Below are 25,584 nucleotides of genomic sequence, written 5' to 3' on the forward strand. Positions count from 1 at the left end.
CAGTATGTAAGTTATAACCATTTACACTGATACATAACACTAGTATTTACATCATCTCTGAATCTGGTCGTTGATCTTAAACATTAATATTTAGAGAAAGAAGATGAGTGAGGTAATCTTTTATTGAACTAGTTTCTGTTGATGAAAGAGAAAGCTTGTCACTGTCACCAATAGATGTTGGCCCAATAAAAAATATACCTCTGTCACGTTACACTCCATATTCTTCACAGAAATATTGTTATGGTATGAATATGGCATAACTAAGATGTTTTATGCAAGATGGGTATTGTGATATCTCATTGGAAAGGTTATGATTTACTGAATGTGATTATCCAATTTGTACTCATGTATAATTTCTGTATCTAAAGTTAGGAATATTGACTATGTAACCATTACAATTGTGTGTGTACTTGGGAAACACCCACCAGACAACAGGCCAACAGCCTTGATGGGCCATTAGGAAGAAACAATAAGGCTTTGATCATACTAATTTCTCTCCTTCCTGAGAAGCTGGGATGATGCTTTGACACTACAAGGTCAGGCGGTCTTGTCACCTGGTACTACACACCATCTTGGACAGTGGTTCTCAAACTTTTGTACTGTTGACCCCTTTCATATAGCAAGCCTCTGTGTGTGAGCCCCACCCCCATTAATAAAAAACACTTTTTTTTCATATTTAACACCATTATAAATGCTGGAGGTAAAGCGAGGTTTGGGGTGGAGGCTGACAGTTCGCGGCCCCCCATGTAATAACCTCGTGAACTCCTGAGGGGTCCCGACCCCCAGTTTGAGAACCCCAGAACTTGGACATCTAGTGATTTTCCACTAAAGGAGAGGGAGGTCAAGACTGGAAAACAAGAGGTTCCCGCCTTATGTAAATTTTGTTTAAGGCTGGAGAGTAAATTGATCTAGGTTTACTCTTCACTGCATCCCCACCCAAGACGACAGCTGGAAAGCTCTGAGAAACAAAGTCATGCGGGGGGTGGAGGAGGAAAGAGTTGAACCCAGGCTGGAAAAGGGATCTGGTCTGTGAATATGGTGTCTGAAGATTTAAGCTGCAAGAAGGGTAGCTAACCTTCAAGAATTTTTGCATCCTGCCCAAAAGCAACATTTAGGGTGAGAAATTACTTCTTGAAACCAGTCTCTTTAAGATCTTAAACTTAGTATGCATGTATTGTTTTATTTGCTTGTAATCTGCTTTGTTCAGTTTGCTATCCCTTATTATCACCTAAAGTCTGCCTTTTGTAGTTAATAAACTTGTTTTTGTTTATTACAAAATCCAGTTTGTGCAATATATAATGGGGGGGGCACAAGAAGTTGTGCGTATCTTCCTTCACATTGAGAGAGGGGGCAAATTTATGAGTTTACATTCTATATATTTCTCTACAGTGCAAGATATTATTATTTTGGGTGTATTTTCCAGAGGGGAGCTGCACTTGAGTGCTGTACAATTTCCTAGCTGAGTCTTCTCATAGAGAGCTGCTGGCTACTCTGTGTGATTCTCCAGCTGGTGCATCCTTACCTGTGTGTGTGTGTACTGTCAGGGGCCAAATAGCCTGATTCACCAAAACAGGGAACGGGAGCCTAGGCTAGTGCAGAAGGCATCTCAGTACATCAGGTGGCACCCTGGAAGGGGGATCCAACCCGTCACCACCTCATTTACCTTGTCTCACTAATATCTTAGGACTAACATGGCTGTAACAACAATGCAATCAAAATGTATACATATTTTGATGTATACTTTTGATTACTGTCCTGCCAAAAAAAAATTTTCAACATTCCTCCCAAATAGGAACATTTCTATATTAACATCTCACTGTACCTTGCACTATCTATTATATATGAAATAAAGTTTGCCAATAGTTTTAGTTGGGACGCAGTCCACAACGTGTAATATTACTTCTACTGTTCTTAATTGCAGAATCAAATCATTCTTCTTTTAAAGCTTCTCCTTCATTCTACATACATAAAGTTTTCCATCAGAGTGGAACATATTGCAGTCCTTTAATATTCATAATATAGTAATAATAGTAACAATTAAAAATCATAAATATTTCATAATTACATAGAGTACCATCAAAGTATTTCAAAAAGCAGTGTACAAATGTTATTTAAGCTTAACATATCTGTGAGACAGGAAAGGGTTATCTCCATTTTACAAATTGAGGATGTGACGTGGCAAAGCTCATATCGGAATAAGGGTCAGAGCCATGGAAAGAACCCAAAACTTCAGATTCCAAGAGCCCAGGCTCTAACCACGAAAGATACAACCTCCTTTTCATAACAGTAAATAGTAATATAAATACATTTTCCAATTTTCAGATCCTGGGCTTGATTCTAAACTGTGTTTTCCCAGTTTTACACCAGTGTTAACTCATATATATATACACACACACACACACACACACACACACACACACACACACACACACTTTAGTAACACCACTGAAATCAGTAGAGTTATACTAGTGTACACTTGTGTAACACAATGAAGTATCAGGCCCCTTGTGAATGAAACATTTAAATAAAATGTGAATGTTTAGATATGGTGACTACTGGATTATCTGCCCCAAAATAGAGGCAAACTGTAAAACAACTATACTGAACAAAATGAGAAGTAATGCAGGAAGAGGAAAAGGAAGAGAGCACTGTGATCATATTGGGAAAAAACAGTAAATGAATCAACATCAAGGACTTATCATAAACATAATTACAAAACTGTATGGATTCGAATTAAAACTAGATCAAAATAATTAGATAGCTTCCTATCTTCAGCATTACAGATTGGTTCAACATCTTTAATAGAATACTGTCACAACCAATGAATAGACTGTTTGGCTGATTCAAATTTATTTCCTTGGAGGAAATAAAATGAGATTTTTACCATGCCATAATGATACAGCAGAACTAAACTTAACTAAAAAACTTAACACTATATGAAAAATATATGTAATAGGTTTTCCAAATAATAATTAGCACAAATAATAATTAGCACACGGGGGAGTACCTTGTGCTACAATCAACAGCTTCTCCCACTCTTTCCACCAGACCTTCTGGTTTGAGGCTGTGATAGCCAAAACCAGAGTTGGCTACCAAAACACGAGCATGCCCAAGGTAATCACTTTGAAAGGTGCGATGTGATAGAACAGAGCTGATCATTTATCCATGCTAGTCACATACATTTGGAATGATCAACCTTTATCACAGGCAACTTCCAGTATGATTTTTGGAAAAAGTAATGTGAAGGAATTTATTCATTATCGTCTCCAAGAAAAAAATGCAGATCTTAAAAATCTTATTAAATAGGATTTGGAGATGACCAGACCATCATGTAAAGGTGCTGTTAGCTGTTCTGAGAGAAAAATCACACAATCAGTTTATTGGGTTACTTGCTTTTAGGCATACCTTGCTTTGAGATTTTAGACACCACTAGGAGGTGCAGAAAAGCTTAAGAAACAGCCATTTGATTAAAACCTTGTGAACTATGCAGTACTTTAGACCAGAACTATGTTACAAAGCCTCTAGGATTATGCAGTGAGGTCAAGCTGTTGAGAAAAAATCCATTTGAATCTGTGCCAGCAGGATAAAGAAAGAAGCAGTTTTATTCCTAGTGCTTCCTGTTATAAAATCATTGAGCTGGGAAAAATTCAGGCAGTTTTTTCTGAAGAGAGGAGACTAGTTATGTGACTGCAGTCTTACAGATATACATCCCAGTCACAGAGAGTATCCCATGTTTCTGAGAGAGATATAACACTAGCAATTCAGGTGTTGTTTTTTCAGCTGGGGTTCCACTTGTTTCTGAAAAGGGTTTAGGGGATGTTGCCACAATTTACACTGATCGCTAAATTAATGGAATTATTATCCTCTTTTGTCATAAACAGATAGTTAAGGGTTAATGTCTCTTATCTGTAAAGGGTTAACAAACAGGGAACCTGAAACACCTGACCAGAGGACCAATCAGGAGACAAGATACTTTCAAATCTCGGTGGAGGGAAGCTTTTGTTTGTGTTTTTTGAGTTTCGCTTTGTTCTCTCTGGGTCCTGAAAGGGACCAGACATGCAGCCAGGTTTCTTGCCAATCTCCATGCTACAGTCTCTTATATATTCAGAATAGTGAGTATAAAGTAGAAAAGGTGGCTCTAGTCTTTTGATTGTTTTCTGTATTTGCAAATGTGTATTTTGCTGGATGGATTTTGATTGGTATTTGTGCTAGGGGGAGACTTCTTTCTAGTGTTTATAAACTGAAAGATCCTGTAATATTCCATCTTGATTTTACAGAGATTTCTTACTTTTTTCTTTTATTAAAAGCTTTTCTTTTAAAAAGACCTGATTAATTTTTTTTTCTTGTTAAGGCTCAAAGGAACTGAGTCTGTACTCACCAGGGAATTGGTGGTAGAAGGGAAGGAGGAGTGTGGGAGGAAAGGTGAATTTCCTCTGTGTTTTAGATTCATGGAGCTTGAATCTGTCTATCTCTCCAGGATAGCTGAGGGAGGGAAAGCCTGGGAGGGGGGAGAAAAGAGAGAGAAAAAAAACCTGATTTCTCTGTGTTGTGATTCAAGGAGTTTGAATCACGGTGATCTTCTAGTGTACCCAGGGCGGGAAAGATCTGGGAGGAAGAAAGGAGGGGGGGGGAAATGGTTTATTCCCCTTTGTTGTGAGACTCAAGGAATTTGGGTCTTGGGGTCCTCGGGGAAGGTTTTTGGGGGACCAGAGTGCCCCAAAACACTATATTTTTGGGTAGTGGCAGCCTATCAGATCTAAGCTGGTAATTAAGCTTAGAGGAATTCATGCTGGTACCCCATCTTTTGGACTCTAAGGTTCAGATTGGGGAATTATACCAAGACATGGTGGTAATGGTGGGATAAGAATCCAAAAGCCAGTGAGTTAAAAGCAAAAGCCAGTAGGATTATTATTTTTCTTCTTTCCTCTCTGCTAGCTGTTTGTAAGCAGAGGAGAGGATTTTTAAAACTACAGCCAGAAATTTTTTTTTTCCTTTTCTCCTTTCTGGTTTTGCATAGAGACTGCCCAAAGGCAGAGACATTAAAGTTTAACGAGGATCTTTTGTTAAACAATGGAACTCCAACTGTGAGTCAAAAGGAACTCCAGCAAAACATATTTGCAAATGAAAGGTTTTTTTGTTTCTAACTTTATCAGGAAAGGCTACTTAGAAAAAGTTAAAGACTTTGTTGCTAAGCAACCCTAAGAAGGCAACAGAGGAACAGCATTTCTGGCAGTAAACAGAAGAGGGAGCACCAGCACAAGAAAGCAGGAACAATGAGCACCAGTGCAGCAACAAGCAAACTAAAAATAGCTAAACTAAAAGCAATAAACAAACATAACAAACATAAAAGACGAATGGAACTAATTCAGGCAGAAATGGCCAGGGAAGAGGCTGCCTACAGGAGAGACATGGAGAAGAAACAAAAAGAGATGGAGCTCCAAAGGGAGGCCCACCAGCAGGCCATGGAATTAGCAAAAACTAAACAGAATGACACAGCCAATCCTACCAACCCTTCGCCAGTTATTTTTCCACATCCCAAGAAATTTCCCACCTACAAGGCAGGTGATGACACTGAGGCCTTCTAAGAAAATTTTGAAAGGGCCTGCCTTGGGTACAGCATCCCTGAAGACCAGTACATGATAGAACTGAGGCCACAGCTCAGTGGACCCTTATCAGAGGTGGCAGCTGAAATGCCTAAGGAGAACATGAATGATTATAAACTTTTTCAAACCAAGGTCAGAATCAGAATGGGGCTAACACCTGAGCATGCCCGTCGGCAGTTCAGAGCCCTAATGGAAACCAGATGTGTCATTCCCCCGACATGCCTACCACATTGGAAAGAATTATGAGGCTTGGATATCATAAACACAGGTTAACAATATGGACGAGCTGCACCTCCTAATACAAATGGAGCAGTTCTTAGATGGTGATCCTGAGGAAAAAGAAAGGTACATCCTAGATGGAAACCCAAAACTTTAACCGAGGCAGGGGAGATTGGAGCCAAATGGATGGAAGTGATAGAAAATAAAAAAGCTACTGTCAAGGGGAGCAAATACCCCAGGGGGCACACCGACAATAAACCCTATAACCAAGGGCAGCACAAGACCCCACCTACAACCCAAGGAAAGAGATGCCCTATTCTCCCACCTCACCAGTCTCCAGTAACCCACCTCGGCCCAGTGACCAGCCAGCTGAGCGATGCTTTAAGTGTAATGAACTGGGACATATAAAGGCCAACTGCCCAAAGAACCTCAACCGAGTGCAGTTCATTACACCACCATCACATCACACCAAAGATCCCCAGGCCCAGATGCCTCTCAAATACCTCGGAGTGAAGGGAAACTTTGAGAGTGGGCGGAAAGAAGGCTACCGCGTGGAGAGATCCGGGGGGCACAAGTGTCAGCTATACACCAATCCTTGGTGGACCTCAAATTCATCAACCCAAAGGCCCAGGTGACAATTTATCCTTTCATGTCACAAGCTGTAGACTTGCCTACAGCTGAACTACCTGTCCAGTACAAAGGCTGGTCAGGAAGGTGGACTTTTGCAGTCTATGACAATTATCCCATCCCCATGCTGCTGGGGGAAGACTTGGCCAACCAGGTGAAGCGGGCCAAGAGAGTGGGAATGGTTACACGCAGCCAAACCGAGCAAGCTTCCAAACCTATTCCTGTTCCTAAGCCGTCCACAAGGGCCCCGTCTGTGTTACCAAAGACTCAGACAGAGGTAGTGGACCCGGGTCCCATGCCAACAAATGAAACAGCCACAGTGCCTCCAGTCCCAGACCAAGAACTGGAAAAGCAACCAACACTGGAACCATTGCCAGCACTAACGCCAGCGCTTGCAAACCCATCTTCAACCCCAATGCCAGAGGCCCTGATCTGGCAGAAGCTACAGACAACCACCCCCAAGAGGCTTCTCCAGAGCCTGAAATACCACCTGGTGCACCAGTGGAGAGTGGTTCACCAGCAACGGAAACAACCCCATCACCTACATCGCTTCCAGAGGGTCCAAGCCTAAGTCCACAGTCCAAGGAAGAACCGGTGTCTCCAGCCTCAAGGGAACAGTTCCAGACTGAGCAGAAAGCAGATGACAGCCTTCAGAAAGCTTGGGTGGCAGCACGGAGCACCCCACCGTCTCTCAGCTCTTCTAATCGATCCTGGTTTGTTGTAGAACAAGGACTTTTATACGAGGAGACTCTTTCTGGTGGACACCAGGAAGACTGGCACCCGCAAAAACAGTTGGTGGTTCCAACTAAGTACCGGGGGAAGCTCTTAAGCTTAGCCCATGATCATCCCAGTGGCCATGCTGGGGTGAACAGAACCAAAGACAGGTTGGGGAAGTCCTTCCACTGGGAGGGGATGGGCAAGGACATTGCCAAGTATGTCCGATCTTGTGAGGTGTGCCAAAGAGTGGAAAAACCCCAAGACTAGGTCAAGGTCCCTCTCCAGCCACTCCCCATAATTGAGGTCCCATTTCAGCTAGTAGCTGTGGATATTCTGGGTCCTTTCCCAAAAAAGACCCCAAGGGAAAAGCAGTACATACTGACTTTCATGGACTTTGCTACCCGGTGGCCAGAAGCAGTGGCTCTAAGCAACACCAGGGCTAACACTGTGTGCCGGGCCCTAACAGACATTTTTACCAGGGTAGGTTGGCCGTCCGACATCCTTAGATTCAGGATCTAATTTCCTGGCAGGAACCATGAAAGAACTGTGGGAAACTCATGGGGTGAATCACTTGGTTGCCACCCCTTACCACCATCAAACCAATGGCCTGGTGGAAAGGTTTAATGGAACTTTGGGGGCCATGATACGTAAATTTGTCAATGAACACCCCAATGACTGGGACCTAGTGTTGCAGCAGTTGCTTTTTGCCTACAGGGCTGTACCACATCCCAGTTTAGGGTTTTCACCATTTGAACTTGTGTATGGCCACGAGGTTAAGGGGCCATTACAGTTGGTGAAGCAGCAATGGAAGGGGTTTATGCCTTCTCCAGGGACTAACATTGTGGACTTTGTAAGCAACCTAAAAAGCACCCTCCGACACTCTTTAGCCCTTGCTAGAGAAAACCTAAAGGAGGCTAAAAAAAAACAAAAGGCCTGGAATGATAGACATACCAGAGAGCGTTCCTTCAAGGTAGGAGACCAGGTTATGGTCTTGAAGGCGCAACAGGCCCATAAAATGGAAGCATCATGAGAAGGGCCATTCACGGTCCAAGAGTGCCTGGGAGCTGTTAACTACCTCATAGTATTTCCCAATTCCTCCCTAAAGCCTAGAGTTTACCATGTTAATTCTCTCAAGCCCTTTTATTTCAGAGACTTACAGGTTTGCCAGTTTACAGCCCAGGGAGGAGATGACGCTGAGTGGCCTGAAGGTGTCTACTACGAAGGAAAAAGTGATGGTGGCGTGGAAGAGGTGACCCTCTCCACCACCCTGGAACGTCTGCAGCAGCAACAAATCAGGGAGCTGTGCACTAGCTTTGTCCCATTGTTCTCAGCCACCCCAGGACGGACTGTGAGGGCATACCACTCCATTGACACAGGTAATGCTCACCCAATTAGAACACCACCCTACCGGGTGTCTCCTCATTGCCAAGCTGCTATAGAACGGGAGATTCAGAACATGCTACAGATCGGTATAATCCGCTCATCTACCAATGCATGGGCATCTCCAGTGATTCTGGTACCCAAACCAGATGGGGAAATACGCTTTTGCGTGGACTATCATAAGCTAAATGAGGTAACTCATCCACACAACTATCCAATGCCACGCACCGATGAGCTATTGGAGAAGTTAGGACGTGCCCAGTTCATATCTACAACAGACTTAACCAAGGGGTACTGGCAAGTATCGCAAGATGAACCTGCCAAGGAAAGGTCAGCATTCATCACCCACACAGAGGTGTATGAATTTAATGTGCTTCCTTTCAGGCTGCAAAATGCACCTGCCACCTTCCAAAAGCTGGTAGATGGTCTACTAGCAGGATTGGGAGAATATGCAGTTCCCTACCTCGATGATGTGGCTCTTTGACCTCACAGTGAAAGTCAAGTACCACAAAGGAAGCCATAACACTGACAATTCCATAACATGGAAACTAGTGGATACTGTTAATGAAACAATATTTGGAGGACAAAAATTGAAATAGACCACTCTGACACAGTCCTCACACCCAAGTCAAATGTTAACTTTGAGGACTGCCTGTATCACAGAGTCAGATATACACGCTCAACAGGAGAAGCAAAATACAGTTTAAAATGCATTTCACCAATAGAGGCAACATTCTTGAAAACATTTTAAAATAAATTTCCCCAGGAACCCTCAGGAAAAACAAACAGTGATAACGTCTATCCATGTAACACATGTTCAGATGGTATGCAACACCACTTGAAGCCATCACTTTTCTAAAATTCCATAAAAGAAAAATCAAAGAAAATGGAGGGGAAAAAAACAGGAATATTAAAATCTTAAAAGGAAATTTAGCAATAAAAAAATCAACAAAAATGATCCTAGGAAACAATGGGTGCTTGAAGTACTTGATTTAAAAGTTCCATTTAAAATGTAGGCTCTAGTTATTTATTTATTTATTTATAGTACACCAATAAAATCATGTAAAGCAAAACCTCTATCCAAAGAACTGAATTCATCAACACATCCTATATCATTGTACATCAACCATGTGCATGCTTTTTTAATGTTTTGCTTTAAATAGAAGTTCCACATTGACATCCGTTGGGATTATTTATGATGCTAAAATCCAGGAAAATTTTATCTGGTCATTCTCCACATGTTCTTACAGAGTAACTGCAACCTACCAGCCTTTGGAAAACTATTTTCTCATGAAAACTAAGTGCTACAGTATGTTAAACACAACTAGGCCAACTAGTAAGCCCAGTGATAGCGTTTTACATAGCTATGCTGGACAATTGAGTTTCACTTCACATCTTTCTCTTTCAGACTGGGAAATGATGAGAGAGAAGTAGTACTCATCAAAAAGCAGATAACATCAATTAACATTGCAATTTTACATTACCTAAGTGGTATATTGTGGTGATAGAATAATTCTGTTAGTTTCACAAAATCAGCTGCATGTTCCTGGACAGGATCAATAAACAATACCTAATAGGAGAAAAATACATAATATAGTCAATATATAATCCTTTTAGTTCCTTTCAGATTTAAAATACAAAGTAGTACAGAGATTCCAGAAGGAGTTCTGCAGCCCTACATACAGGTCTCAATTGTCATCTCAGAAATTCATCACAAAAAAATATTAGGGGTACATATAAAAACAACTCCAGAGTTTATGTATTGTACTAAAAGCTGAAAATTTTGAGATAACCACCAACTACATTTCACCACAGCTGTACAATCACCACTCTCTTTTTGAAAATTAGAGAGCTATATATTTTTCATAAACTCATGCCTTGTTCTAAATTTGCTGTCACTTCCTAAATATACCTTGAAAAATGAGAACACTAAAGGCTAAATAGATATGTAAAGCCTAAACAATCTATGCCATCTAACTTTGTTGGCAAAAATAAGAAATATATTTTACTTTGAAAGAAAAACCTTCACCTTCCTCCCTGCTGCATTTTTGTTTTCAGTTTTTGTTGTTGCTGTTGTTGGATTTGTTTGTTTTAACTTGGAATGCAAAATAATCTCTTACTTGCAATCTAAGAAGCTGAAACTGCAACTAATCCACCTGGGGGGAGTCTTGTCTGTATGTGGATCAGATTACAGAACTGAGACCTTAGATATTCAGCCCTGCAATGCTATCCAGTTTAGTGTTCATTGTAATTTGCCTCCTGTTCAACATACAGTACATATAACAATATTTTATACAAATGTGCAAAAAAACTCCAAACCCTATTCTTTGATTAAAAGACAATGATGCCTTTTCTTATATTGTAAAAGCAGCAAAGAGTCCTGTGGCACCTTATAGACTAACCTGGAAATTTCCACTACATGCATCTGACGAAGTGGGTATTCACCCACGAAAGCTCATGCTCCAAAACGTCTGTTAGTCTATAAGATGCCACAGGACTCTTTGCTGCTTTTACAGATCCAGACTAACACGGCTACCCCTGTGATACTTATATTGTAAAGTTTCTATAACAGAGAGTCTTATATTCCAAAACCAATATTTAATTATGTGTGCACACACACACACACTCTTTCTATTATATATAGACACACCAATAAGCGCACACATTATTATTATTATCATTATAAACATATACATTTTTATTTTATATACTGTTGTGTTTTATTTTGAGCTTCTTCTTCTGAAATATTTACTTTATAACTAATTTTAAAATGCCTAAACTAGTTAACATTATCTTCAATATTTTATGTATTAATATTTCAAATGAATAACTTTGTTTTAAGACTGCACGGTTAAGAAAGTCAAAAATCATGGAATGCCAAAGTTAAAGTCTATCCCCTTGTGCATATGCATTGTGATATAGTATTGCATTACAAAATCACATGTTAAAAATTATAGATGATACAGGCAGTAACACCTATACTTATGGCTGCCTGACACTTCCCATTATAAGACCGCATTTTCAGTTGTTTATAACTTTGTCAAACTTGGTTCGAAATTTTCTGCGCCAGGTATATGCCTCACTAACCCTCAAACAGTTTAGCTGTTTCTCAGAATTAGGTTAGGGAAGAATACATTGTTTTGCACATGTTAATTTTTTTACAGCCACTTCACTAAAAAGTTCTAGCGCCTTCATGCGTTGTAGCAGAGTACTGACATTTAATAAGGGGATATTATTAAGGATGTGTCAGGGATGTATTTTTTGCCAAAGATTCTGTTTGTAATGAGCATGCTACAACACAGGGGTGCATGGACTGAGCAGGACTTTCCCTGTAGTTGTTTCTCCCCAGAGCCACAGGGCACCATACACAAGATCTAAGAGCAGAGAGAGTCCATGGGCAGCCCTAATTGGGATTTCCTAACTTTTAAATACTTTACTTTGCAAACTTTATATTTTTTAATGTGATTTCTATATGCAATATATAAAATAGAATTTCCTATACATGGGCACTCCCACTCAGTAGTTAGTTGTGCTCATTTCACCACAACAGAAGCAAGTCAGGCTTCCCTCTACCTCCTCCCCTATCCACAACTGCATTCCTCCTTTGAGTTCAGACTCCTTCAGCTGGACTGTGGCAACGCTGCACTCTAACCCCAATTTACTCTCCCTTCCATCCCAGAGAGCACAAAAACATTTTAGAGTGTGAAAATTTCATCTCACAAATCAGTGGAATTTCAAATGAACTGGTTTTTCAGTAAGTGGAACCAGTTGATCTTCTTAAATTCCTGTGCGCTGAATCTACATTCCTTCTAGCTCCCACTGAATGTGTCCGTATAGCCTAGATTAGACTGCCACTGTCATAACTCCCACTGCCTTAACTCAGCAATGCAGTCTAATTTCTACCAGCAGCTCACCAATGTCAGTAGTATACCATCTGCTCATAATATTCTGATGGCACCTGGTAGCAACACCATAATTAGGGTTGTGTTCTAAAATAGGTATCAAATGGGGCATAAATTTCTGTTCTTCTCTAAAAGCAGGTGGTGTTAGTATTTATACCTTTGAGCTTTAGTGATAATGGTTGCTCCTGCTCTGACCTTTATCTCTGTGAAAGATTCCATGGTGGCCTGATGCTGTAAATCAGCATGGTACTGTACAATACAAGCAGTAACCTGATACATATACTGAAGTTTAGCATCTAATATTCATGGAAATAGCCAAGATGGGAATAAAATAAGAGAGACAGGAGATTAAAGTACTCCCTAATATAACAATGTTTTGATTAAAAAAACAAGACGCTATTACCTGAATAGAAAGTCTGCGTTTTAAGATCACAAAGGTTAACTGACCTGAGGAACTCATCACTTGTGAATGCACAACTCCCTCTGACGTCATTGGTATTTGAACACACATCCCCACACTCAACCAACATGATAACTGGGCCCAGGAAATCCAGAATTAAGCTTATTGTGTCAACTTTAATTCCACCTCTCAACTCCTGCACATTGAGAAGTATTTAACTGGGCAATGCCAATATCTTTGCTTTTATTATTATTATTATTTTGTTACATGACAAACTACACAAGGCAATGTGACATTTATAATGAAGAGTTACGTGATTTTTATACATACAGATTAAAGAAGTGTCTGTGGTATTAAGTAGTCTTTATTGTACCTTATACAATTTAACATTAATTGTAATTCTGATAACATTTTTATTGAAATGTAATGCCTTTTGTAATAAATAAGTCTAATTTTCAGTACAAACAAAAACACGCAGAATGCCATCTACAGTTAACGGCAGCCACAGAAATTTAGCAATTCTGAAAATCAGGCCTGATATTTATATATTATTTAATGAACTAGAAAATTTTAGGTAAGATTTCAAGGTTCTAAATGAAAAATGTGAATTTCCAGCAAACCTAAAACTAAATGCAATGCTATATATATTTCCTCATTAAAAAAAAAGATTCATACATAGTGCTGTTCATACACTAGGCAGCAATACATGAATATTCACCTAACATAAGAAACTCAAAACTTACCAAATTATACAAATTGCGCCTAATCTGCGGTATAACTCCTGGAAATGTTTGCTTAAGCAGTTCCTGGAAACTTGTGGGCCATTTGCTGTAGATGTGATCTTTTTCTATGTCATTGACCCACTAAAAAACAAAACAAAAACACACAAGTGAGTCATTCAGAAAGGCCACAAAGGTTTACCATTGAATCACATATTTATAGCCAAAGCCATGCTAATAAACACACTATTTTCTCACAACAGCTGGCGGAGCAAGTAAAAAGGACCAGCTTCTTTCTAAATGAGAGAGTAATAGAAAATAGACTCTAAAATATAAAAATAGGAATCCTAATTTGTTGTTATATGTAACACTTCAAATAGATGAAATTGTAAGGCCTAGTCTAATCTTAAAAGTTTTCTGGTATAGCTACAGCAGCAAAACTTTGCTAGTGTAGATGCTTATACCACCAAAAAAAGTACCTATACCAGTTGGGTGAATGAAGTGTGCTATGCTGGCAAAAGCACTTTTATGCCAGTATAATGGCAGCTATACTATATGATTTTATCATATATAAATGTCAACTAAAAGTAGATCCCTAACTGACAGCACTATATGAACAAAAGCTTCTAGTGCACACCTGGCCTAAGATAAGTTTATTTGAATAAACAGAAGTTGTCACCGAAGTACAAATCTTCTTTTGTTTAGTATCATTTAGATCCATGTTTAAACATGTGCTTAAAACTACTTGTGCTTAACTGCTCTGCTGGATCCAGGCAATACTGAGTATACTACTGAAGTATATAAACATAGGTGAGTGGGACTTGTTTAAAAACATCAGAATTCTATTACCTGTCCTAAAATATGATGGCACATAACTATTAAAAACTAAATGCAGGTGGCATATCAAATTTCCTGAAAATGCTGAGAAGCAATAATACTTTTAGGTTTTTTTCCCCCTTTAAATCAGATCCTTAGGGTTTTTGAATTAAGGTATGTAATGAAACATTGATCTAACAGAAACAAGGAAAAGGAAAAAAGATCTTTAAGATTATCATTACCTAATCAGAGGAAAGATAGAATTGTAATTCTGTGCTGCAGTATGACTAAAATCAATTTCAGTTCTCTCAGAGCAGAAAAGTTATATCAAATATCAAACAAGTAAAACAAATATTCTATCACTCATGGGAGTATGTAAATTGTGACACTAAGCACTCCTGCATTCACATCATATATATAATCTTTATACAAAATATGCCTTATGAGGTATCTTTTGAAAACTAATAACTCACTAATCATTAGTTTTCTTGTATGATGTATGTATGTGATGGTTATTAAGAGTTATGAATATATACTGTAATTATAACTAAGGTGTGTGCAGACCAGGTATGCCAACAAAGGAAAGAGTGTTTACCTCAATTTACATGTAAACATTAAACAGGTTCATCATGACATTAGGTGGAGGAGATGGCAAGGAATAAAACAATTTGCATTTCGGCAAACACAAGTGGGAGGGAAAAAAAGAGCATGGAGCCTCTTTCTCCAGCAGACTCCATGTTGCCTTCTGCACTCCTAGAATAAACTTTACTCTGAGGGGTAACCTTCAGAAGAATCTATTTAAAAGGTTTACTGGTCTATATAACGGGGCTGAACTTCAAGTGATAAGCAACTGAATCAAGAGATTGTATACAATATTACTGTATTATAAGAGTGAATAGAGTGAGATCCTTTCTGAAGGTAATGACACATTGGTGATTAATATCACTGTGGAATGTATGTATTAATACTACGTAAGGAATCATGGATATTCATTGACATAAGGTACAGTCTGCCCAGACAGGAGGGTATGTCACAGCTATCTACCTATCTCCTGTGTAAATTAAGCATGGTGGAATCAAACAAGGGAAGTCTTATTTATATAGAAATCAAACAGTGGGATTGGAAGCCCACAGAAAGAGAAGAACACCATGAGGTCATCCTGCCTCTTGAAACAAGTTCATTGAAGCCATCTTTGACATCCATCACTGGACAGACTTCAGAAGCTAGAGTTCTTGCAAGCTGACAAAGATGGGTCCTTCAAACAAGAGGAGTCTGAAGTCTCTAGAACTGAATATAGGTGACAAACCTGCCTAGGTAAAGATTTTTCACCTAAGACAACAAGGGAAGCCAGCATCTCATACTTTTGTGGAAGAGCCTGACGAAGGAGAAAATCAGCTATGGCTAGGAAGAAAAGTGACTGGTGAGAGAAACCATACTGAACAAAGCCTGTATCTTGCTAGATTAAGTTTTAGACCTTTAGAAGCATATTTTGTTTTGTTTTACTTGTAACTTTCTGTTTTCATTCTTTATACTTTAACTTACTTAATCTTACGTATATTTTATTAATAAAATTATTGAGCATTACCATAAACCAACTCAGTGCTGTGTTTAAAGGGAAGGGTGTATTTACCCCCAGTTAAGTTAATAAGCAGTGATGTGTTCTGTATCTTTAAAGGGACAAATGAACCATATTATCTCTCTAAATTGTCCAGGAGAGGGCTGGACACTGCAGAGCCCATGGTTTTGGGAAAATCTGTGACTGAGAATGTGTTCAGATCACCCTGAAAGTAGTAACTAAGGCTGATGGAAGCCAGAGTAAGACTGTGCGGATGCAGACAGGCTTCTGGAGGAAAAGCTGCTGAGCCAGAGTTGTCTAGTACACAGACACTCAGGGTGTGACCTGTTTGCTGGTTGTGAGCAGCCAAGGTTGGAAGCTACAAAAGCAAAGCACTGAGAGGCATCCAAGGTTACAGGACAGGTAGTGACACAACCCCTCACTAGTCTGGATTGAACCTACTAGACTGTAATGATAATATAGATAACAATAAAAGACTAAAATTTGCTCAGTTATCATTAGTTTTCAATAAAGAGGCAATTTGGCATTCCATGAGGTTTTTTTTCCTTTTCAATTTCTTCCTCAATTAAAGGACATATATCATTTGTCACTGCAGACTGTTCTTTAACTGTTTTTCATGGAAGCCTGTGTATAGTTAATAAATTAAAGAATGACATACGGTGCCTTCAGATGAGGAATAATTAATATTTTTACTGCTTTTTCCACATATAAACAAGGCTGCAAGAGCAAATTGTATCAAATTCTATGACACGGCTAAAAACAGGGAGAGTGCGTTTAGTGAGTAGAACAGGAGCCTGGGAGTAAAAATTTCTGGGTCCTCTTCCTGACTGTCACTGAGTTATTGAGTAACTATGGACAGACAATTAATCTCTGCGGCTCAGTTCTTTCATCTGTAAAATGGGTTTCACAGTCATCTACCACAGAAAGGTACTATGAGGCTAAATTCATATTTGGTACAAAGTTTAGACAGTCAGATGAAAGGTCCTTTGTGAGTGCAGAGATTATTGTTCAGTTGTAGTAAAAGTAGATATTTAACACATCTTCTTTTCCTTTAAATATCCTCAGAATTTGAAGTTTTGAATAGGATATAGGAAAATATTCATAATATATGGTAAAATGTTATCCATTTTATGAACATAAGAATATAAGAATGGTCATACTGGGTCATATCAATGATCCACTCAGTCCAGTATCCTGTCTTCTGACAGAGGCCAGTGCCAGATGCTTCAGAGGGAATTAACAGAACAGGGAAATTTATCGAGTGTTCCATCCCTTGTCGTCCAGTCCCATCTTCTGTCTGTCAGAGGGTTAGAGACACCCAGAACATGGGTTTGCATCCCTGAACATCTTGGCTAATAGCCACTGATGAACCTATCTCCACGAACTTTTCTTTTTTGAACCTAGTTATACTTCTGGCATTTACAACATCCTCTGGCAACGAGATACACAGGTTAACTGAATGTTGCATTAAGAAGTACTTACTTATGTTTGTCTTAAGCCTACTGCCTTTTAATTTCATTGGGTAATGTAGCATTCTGTTGGCTTTTAGACTACCACACTGCATATTGAGCAGATGTTTTCAGAAAACTATCCAGGATAATTCTAACATCTCTTTCTTGAGTGGTAACAGCTAATTTAGACCCATCATTTTATATGTATATTTGTGATTATGTTTTCCAATGTGCATTACTCTGTATTTACCAACACTGAATTAAATCTGCCATTTTGTTGTCCAGTCTCCCAGTTTTGAGATCCCTCTGTAACTCTTTGCAGTCAACTTTTGACTTATCTTGAATAATTTTGTATCATCTGCACACTTTTCCATTTCCTGATTACTCCTTTTTCCAGATCATTTATGAATATGTTGAACAGCACACGTCCAAGTCCAAATCCTTAGAGGACCGTGCTGTTTGCCTTTCTTCACTGTGAAAACGGACCATTTATTCCTACCCTTTGTTTCCTAACTTTTAACCAGATACTGATTCACGAGAGGACCTTCCCTCTTATCCCATGTCTCCTTATTTTGCTCAAGAGCCTTTGGTGAGAAGCCTTGTCAAAGGCTTTCTGAAAGTCCAGATACACTATATCCACTGGATCACCCTTGTTAATACATCTTTTGATCCCCTCAAAGAATTCTAATGGATTGGTAAGGCATGATTTCCCTTTACAAAAACCGTGTTGACTCTTCCCCAGCAAATCATGTTCATCTATATGTCTGACAATTCTATTCTTTACTGTAGTTTCAACCAATTAGCCTGCTACTGAAGATAGGCTAACTGAGCTATAAATTACCAAGACTGCCTTTGGAGCCTTTTTTTTAAAAATCGACATTACATTATCTATCTTTCAGTCATCTGGAACAGAGGCTGATTGAAGCAATAAGTGACATACCAGAGGTAGTAGCTCTGCATTTTCATATTTGAGTTCCTTCAGAACTCTTGAGTGAATACTATCTGATTCTGGTGACTTAATATTGTTTAATTTATCGATTTGTTCCAAAACCTCCTCTATTGACACCTGAATCTGGGACAGTTCCTCAGATTTATCAACTAAAAAGAATAGCTCAGGTGAGGGAATCTTACTCACATTCTCTGCAGTAAAGACTGATGCAAAGAATTCATTTAGCTTTTCCGCAATGGCCTTATCTTATCAGTGCTCCTTTAGCACCTCCATTGTCCAGTGGTCCCACTGATTGTTTTGCAGGCTTCCTGCTTCTGATGTACTTTAAAAAATGCTGTTAGTTTTGGTAGTTGCTCTTCAAATTCTTTTGTGGCCTGTCTTATTGCTTATTGTACTTTTACACTTGACTTGTCAGAATTTATATTCTTTTCCATTTTCCTCAGTAGGATTTGACTTCTAATATTTAAAAGATGTCTTTTTGTCTCTCACCATCTCTTTTACTCTGTTGTTTAGCCATGGGTGCATTATTTTGGTCCAGTTACCGCTTTTGTGTTATTGTTTTCTTTAATTTCGGGTAAAAATACAGTTTGAGCCTCTTTTATGGTGTTTCTAAAAAGTTCTCACGCAGGCATTTCACTATTTTGGCTTTTTAATTTCCATTTAACTAGCCTCCTAATTTTCATGTAGTTTCCCTTTATGAAGTTAAATGATTCTGTGGTGGGTTTCTTTGATATTTCCCCCCTAGAAGGATGTTAAATTTAATTACATTATGATCTCTATTACCAAGTGGTTTGCTTCTTGGACCAGATCCTGTGCACCAGTTAGAACTAAATCAAGACTTGTCTCTCTCCTTGTGAATTCCAGAACTAGCTGCTCGAAGAAGCAGTCATTAATGCTGCCTAGAAATTTTACCTCTGCACCCCATCCTGAGGTAAAATGTACCTGTTTATGCTATATAGACAGATATTGTCCCTTACCCTGAAATGTTTTCCATGGTTTACTGACGTTTAATATTTTTGACTTGTAATTCCAATGCAATTGCTGACAGAACAGAAAATATGTAAGAAAAAGACATACAACTCAAAAACACAAACTAGCAAATTTTGTCACCAGCAAAATGTAAAACTAAGTAGTTATTTGGCTACTCACTATTATCGAAGAGTGACGAATATCTAATGAACAACTGTCATCCACAGGATGGATCTGTAATCCCATAAATTTGCTGAAAGCCTTCTCTTTGATTCCAAAGTCATGAAGCCCATGAAGCACTTTTCCTTCCAGTTTAAGAGTTTCCAAAATACTTTGTATTAAAACAGAAAACAAGTTATACATATAAGTTTTTATAATGACATATTCAGGGAAACATATTCCAAAAGTTTGAGGAAGAAAGGGATACTTTTAGTATTAAAAATGTTCCCAAAAATGCCTTCTTTCTGCAATCAAATGCTTGAAAGTAGATTAAAAATAAATAGCTATTATTTTAAACCCCTTTCCAAAATGCATTAAGACACTATTGTAACTATGTTTATACGTTTTTCTGCAGAGCAGCAATGGTTAAGGCAAGCTGTTTGTCACAGGAAGCAAATGTAGAAGTCACAGTTTTGTCAATCACAAAATCCAAAAATCCCAATTTATCTGAAAAATAAGGTACAGCAAACTTTTTCCCAAATATATATATTTTTATATTAAAGTACTAAACACATATTACATTTATTCAACTAGGAAAAATCATAAATCACATTGAATAATGATACAATGTTTTTAACAATTATACAAGGCCTGTTTTGAAAAAAATGCTATATAATAAATGATAATCTAGTGACCATGAGGTTGGAAAAAAGGCTCTCTCAATGGCTGGATAGCTGAGATCACTGTTATATGGACTCTCGGGGAACTTAGAGAAAGACTCAAGGATTTGAGAAGGAACAGGTGCTCTAAAATGTTTTGAATCTTAGCTTCTGCTGGATGTATTCCCTGAAAAGTGGGCCAGACTGAAAAACATTTCTACTTAGTCAAATAAGTGGATCTAGTGAACTGCTTTCTCATATTAAGCAATATTTCCTGAACTGCCACTGAGCAGTCCTTCTGAACTTGATTTTCAACTGAGTGAATGTTGGGTCCTTGGACTTGGGGATCAAGAAAATATTGTGAATAAAACCTCTTTCTAACATGTTGAATGGGAACTTCTTCTGTGGCTCCTACATTGAGCAAAGTCCAAACTTCTTGAAGGAGCTATGACTCATGAGATGGGTCCATGAAAAGGGACAGGATAGATGGGAAGAAAAAGGGGGTGGAAAGGTACTGGATAGAATATCTCAACCTCATAGTGTTTAGGACCCATTTTTCTGACATTATGTCTTCCTAAGCACTGAGGGAGTGGGATACTCTGTCCCGAAACAGGGATGTGGAGTGGTGAGCAGGAAGATCACCAATGATGTATTGCTGTCCTCGAAGGAGAACTCACATGAGCTGCTTACTCACAGCTGACAGAGAACAAGCTGGCAGTGTTGAGCAGAAGGGTCTCCTTCTCTGTGATTTGTGCTTTCTTCTTGAAAAATTATACTGCCTTGGTTAGTATAAAGATCCTTTCTAGTACAGATGTTGATATTGTAGCTGCAGGGGTCTGCATAGAATCCCAGTGAACGAAGTGTAGCACAAGGGTCTTTAAATGAATGTAGTTTCATCAATTGTATACAAAAACAAAAACTGACCAAATGAGATGCCCTTCATGGATTGCTGGAGCTCCAAGACTATGCCCGAGTTTTGTAACTGTGAGGCTGCCCTCACTTTTATCGCAGAGAACAACCTCTAAAAGAAGTTGCATCAAGCACAGACTAGAGCAACGTCCTGGCTACCATACAACCTTTTACCAGGAAAGCCTTATATTCCTTCCTGATGTTGTGTCCCAGTTTACAAAATCCTATTTAGCTAAGAGCACTTGACGGTTTGCTATCTGCATCTGCAGAAAGGAGTCGGAATATTTTTTTCTCCCAAACAAGAGTCTCATTGGCTCTTTTTCTTTGAGGGTTTATTTAAATCTCCCCTGATGCGATATCTCACTGGCAGCCACAATTAGCAGGGAATTTGAGGCAGGATGGGAATAAAAACACTTGAAGTCTTGCAGTGGGCCACAATACTGTTATCTGTGTGATTAGCTATAGGATCTAAGGAGGCTGGTATGTGCCATAAGGTCTTTGCCAGTTCTAGATGAGCCTCATTAATTTGGAGGGCTACCCTCTTGAGGAAGCCACCTGGATAATGTCCAAAAGCTTGTGAGTGCTCTCATGCACAAGCTTAGATTGAATGCCTAAAGCCTCGGCCTGTTTCCTCAGCAGGACCTGGTAAGACTTAAAATCCTCTGGAACAGGAGAATAGTGTGCGATCCTTGAGTCGACAGGTGAGGAAGTCAGGTTAACAGTAATTGATGGATCCTCCTGTGGTACAACTGGTTCCTCCTGCATCACTGGCTGCTTGTGGCGAATAGTTTCTCTGTGTGCTTCCAATCTAGGTGGCTCTGCAAACTGCTTTGCCAAACATTCTGGCAACCTTCTGACTGAACTGGTGATTAAAACCTGGGGGGATCGGGAAACATCCCAGCAGTTCCAAAACAGCCACTGAACCCAACTGTGATGAGCTATCAAAGTAGTCAGTTGGTATTGAGGGGTGTCAAACCAGATGAGGCCACTAACTGACCTGACTTATTTGTAGCCCATTGTGAAGATGCCAACATCGATACTGAGTTCAGGATGATAGACTGTACCACAAATGCATCCCAAGACGTCGAGGGTATGGCGTCGTAAATTGATCCTTTATAGCACTGATGTTGATAATGTAGCTGCGGAAAGACCTTGTAGTCAGTGCCAAGGTATAAACTGTAAGCAGTACCCACTACGACGAACATTCCAGTAGCAAGGCCACAAACACCGAGCCAGAGAGAAAAACCAGTACTGAGGTTGAAGGCCATACTAGTGCTGACATTGTGTATGCTGGTGCTGAAGATGGTACTGAGGCCAAATATGTGCCACATTAGTTAACTGGTACCGATACTGGCACCACTAACAGTCTCTGCACCAGAGACAGGCCCAGGACAGCGGAAGCCATTTCCACCGCTGTTGACTCCTGTACCACAGGAGAGTTTGAGATGGAAGGCAGAGAAAATTCCTTGGCTACCTCATAAGCTTTTGCTGTTGTCAGTACTAACAATAGTGATGCCAAAACAGAGTCTGTTGGTACCAGAATTGACAACACAGTACTGGTATTTCCCTGCTGCAGTACCAGGGAGACAGAGATTGAAGGCCCAGCTGAAGAGTCCTGATGATGTTCCAAGTCTTTTTGTGAAGAACAAGAGGAACCCTTCTTTGATTTCAAGTGGTTGTAGTCTATCTTATGGATCCTGATTCAGGGGAGACCCTGGAAAAGAAGACTGACTCCTCTTTCTCTGTGGAGAAGAATCTGAGTCCAGGCGTCTGTCTGAAACATCAGCGGGCAGGCAGCAGGGCACACAATTGAGGGTCCTGGAGCTGAGGCAGGCCTCACTGCCAGCTCTGTTAGGTGTATGAGGAGCATATTTCTGAAGACCTTCATTCTTTTCTTGAAATAATGACAGACACTGCACCTCTCCTTTGTATGTCCCTCATAAAGACACAAAAGGCAGCATGGGGTCACTATTTGGAACTATACTGACTGGAAAAAAAAATTGTGATGTTAAAAAAGGCTTATTTCAGACATCCAAAAAATGTTCAATCAAACAAAAAATAAAATAAAAAATAAGCCTTACAATGCTTCTGTCAATGAAGTTTAATAAATAATAAGTGGTCCACTAAACGATATTACCTCATCTACCTTATCTCTCTAATGAAGCATAATGTGATACAAAATGTCACTCCTAGCTGACTACCTTAACTTTCTAAAAATTATGAAGATGAGAATGTAATGCATTGTAATTCATGTAATTTATCTTTAAAAAAATAAAGACTTTCTACACCTGTTTTACATATGCATACAGTATTCCTCCCATTCTCTATTTTCAGTTTGCATAGCAAGTTGTCCTATCTGTAAATAAGATATTCCAAGAGAAAATACTATCATATAGCACCATAAAATGTTCACATACAAAGCCATGTCACTTGTATTTCATATATACTCTACAAGAATCTGAATTCATAGATTCTAGGACTGGAAGAGACCTCAAGAGGTCATCGAATCCAGTCCCCTGCCCTCATGGCAGGACCAAATACTGTCTAGACCATCCCTGATAGATATTTATCTAGCCTACTCTTAAATATCTCCAGAGATGGAGATTCCTCAACCTTCCTTGGCAATTTATTCCAGTGTTTAACCACCCTGACAGTTAGGAACTTTTTCCTAATGTACAACCTAAACCTCCCTTGCTGTAGTTTAAGCCCATTGCTTCTTGTTCTATCCTTAGAGGTTAAGGTGAACAAGTTTTGTCCCTCCTCCTTATGAAACCCTTTTTGCAATTGTAATACTGAAGTTATAAATCTGACACATCTCAAAGTATGGAACACAGAATATTATCTAACATTGTGAACACAAAAAACCTGTTAATTCTACAAACTGTAGAACTTACAAATTTAATAATGAAACACTTACCTAAATGGATCATGAAAATCCAAGTCAATAGGAAGACCATTTAGAAATAAACGTGCTTCTCCAGGCTGAATTCCGAGGATTTCATGGAAATGCTTGAAAGGGAAAGTGGAAAAATTGCTAGTTTTCTAAGATAAATGTCAACAATAAAACAAAAACTTTTTTAGAACTTAAAATAAATCCTACAATACCTGCACATTTTATGGAATACATGGAAAATCTGATCTCCATATTTAAAAACAAACCCTTTCATGAGAATTTTAGCAGAACAAAATAGAAAAAATCCTGTTCTAAACAGAATCTTACATATTTTGAATGCTATTACAAATGAAAAAGCTATAGAAAACATAAAATGTGGTTTACGCTGGTTTTATAATATAAACATAATATATTCTTAATGTTTCTTGTTAGAAAATTGATACTTCTCAGCAATATAGGAAAGTGGCACTTAATTCTTCAAAAACTATCCAGGCCATTTTCTCCCCAAACAAGCAAAAGCAAACAAAACCCCACCTTTGTTGCATACTACAGAATTGCCACTCAGAGGTAGCATATAAACATTGAAGGGCAGCTTCCTCAGATGTTAGCCTCTATATTACAAAATGCAAAACACGGTGTTTTGCAACATTTAAGAGACAAGGTCAAACTTAAAAAACACACTTCTGTATAAAGAACTGTTACCTTCTAATATTACAGGTGAAATCACTAAAACTGTAAGAGTTAAAGAAAAACTATTTTTCCATGTTTCCCCCAATTTGTTTCCTTTATGCATTTGACAGCACTTGCTATGCAGTTGCTGCTGTTAATAATCAGTTGCACTTCCTGTCTCATGAACTACACATGACATCACACTCCTGTGCTGCTCTGGAGGCAGCTCAGACATACATCCCCAGCTCTACAAGAGGGTGTTTAACAGCAGCAGCAGCAGAAAAGCTGCTCTGAGTTTTGTATGATGTGGATCTCTCTTTTTTCCACTGGGAAAATACATGGAAATGGAGCAAGAGGAATCAGCGGCCAAGAGAACATTTCTTCACTTCCAAAACTAGGCATGGGGTAGGGGAGCAACGACATTCTGAAAAGGGGAGAAAGTGAGCACTTCTATCATGGTCAGACCTCTACATATAGTTGGAACGCTCCCTTACACTCCTCCTGGTGGACACCTGATACTAGTGAAGGCAATGCAACTCACCCACATGGGCCTAGATCACAAAGGGAGAAGATACTCTATACTGAACTGAGAAAAAAGAGACAAATTTAGCAACCAGAAAGGATAGTAGCATCTGAATGGGGGCTTGTCATAAGCAGATTGTTAAGGGTTAATGTCTCTTGTACCTGTAAAGGGTTAAAAGCAGGGAACTGGACATCTGACCAGAAGACAAGATACTTTTAAATTTGGGTGGAGGAAAGCTTTTGTGTGCGTTCTTTGTGTGTTCTTCTCTCGGAGGGTCTGAGAGAGACCAGACATTACTACAGGCTCTCTAAGTTTCTTTTCATATAGTAAGTAAAAACAGGCGGTTTAGGCTTTTTGATTGTTTTTACTCTATTTGCAATTGTGGATCTGGCTGGTTAACTTTTATATGTGTAGTTGCTGGGAATATTCTGATTTGTATTGGTA

The 25,584-nt window shown here is 39.1% G+C and overlaps 1 protein-coding gene across 2 annotated transcripts in view; it reads right to left on the bottom strand.

Annotated features, from left to right (window-relative positions):
* UGGT2 (UDP-glucose glycoprotein glucosyltransferase 2) overlaps nt 1-25,584 on the bottom strand; it is a 292,503-nt gene that overhangs the window by 181,837 nt on the left and 85,082 nt on the right. For both annotated transcript variants that reach the window (XM_030567566.1, XM_030567556.1), the window contains exons 11-14: nt 23,973-24,064; nt 19,509-19,659; nt 13,592-13,711; nt 10,031-10,116 (exon numbers count right to left, since the gene is read on the bottom strand). In XM_030567566.1, coding sequence (XP_030423426.1) covers nt 10,031-10,116; nt 13,592-13,711; nt 19,509-19,659; nt 23,973-24,064 — 449 coding nt within the window. The remainder of the gene's footprint in view (nt 1-10,030; nt 10,117-13,591; nt 13,712-19,508; nt 19,660-23,972; nt 24,065-25,584) is intronic.

This window comes from Gopherus evgoodei, chromosome 1, assembly GCF_007399415.2.
Source record: "Gopherus evgoodei ecotype Sinaloan lineage chromosome 1, rGopEvg1_v1.p, whole genome shotgun sequence".
NCBI classification, from domain to species: Eukaryota; Metazoa; Chordata; order Testudines; family Testudinidae; genus Gopherus; species Gopherus evgoodei.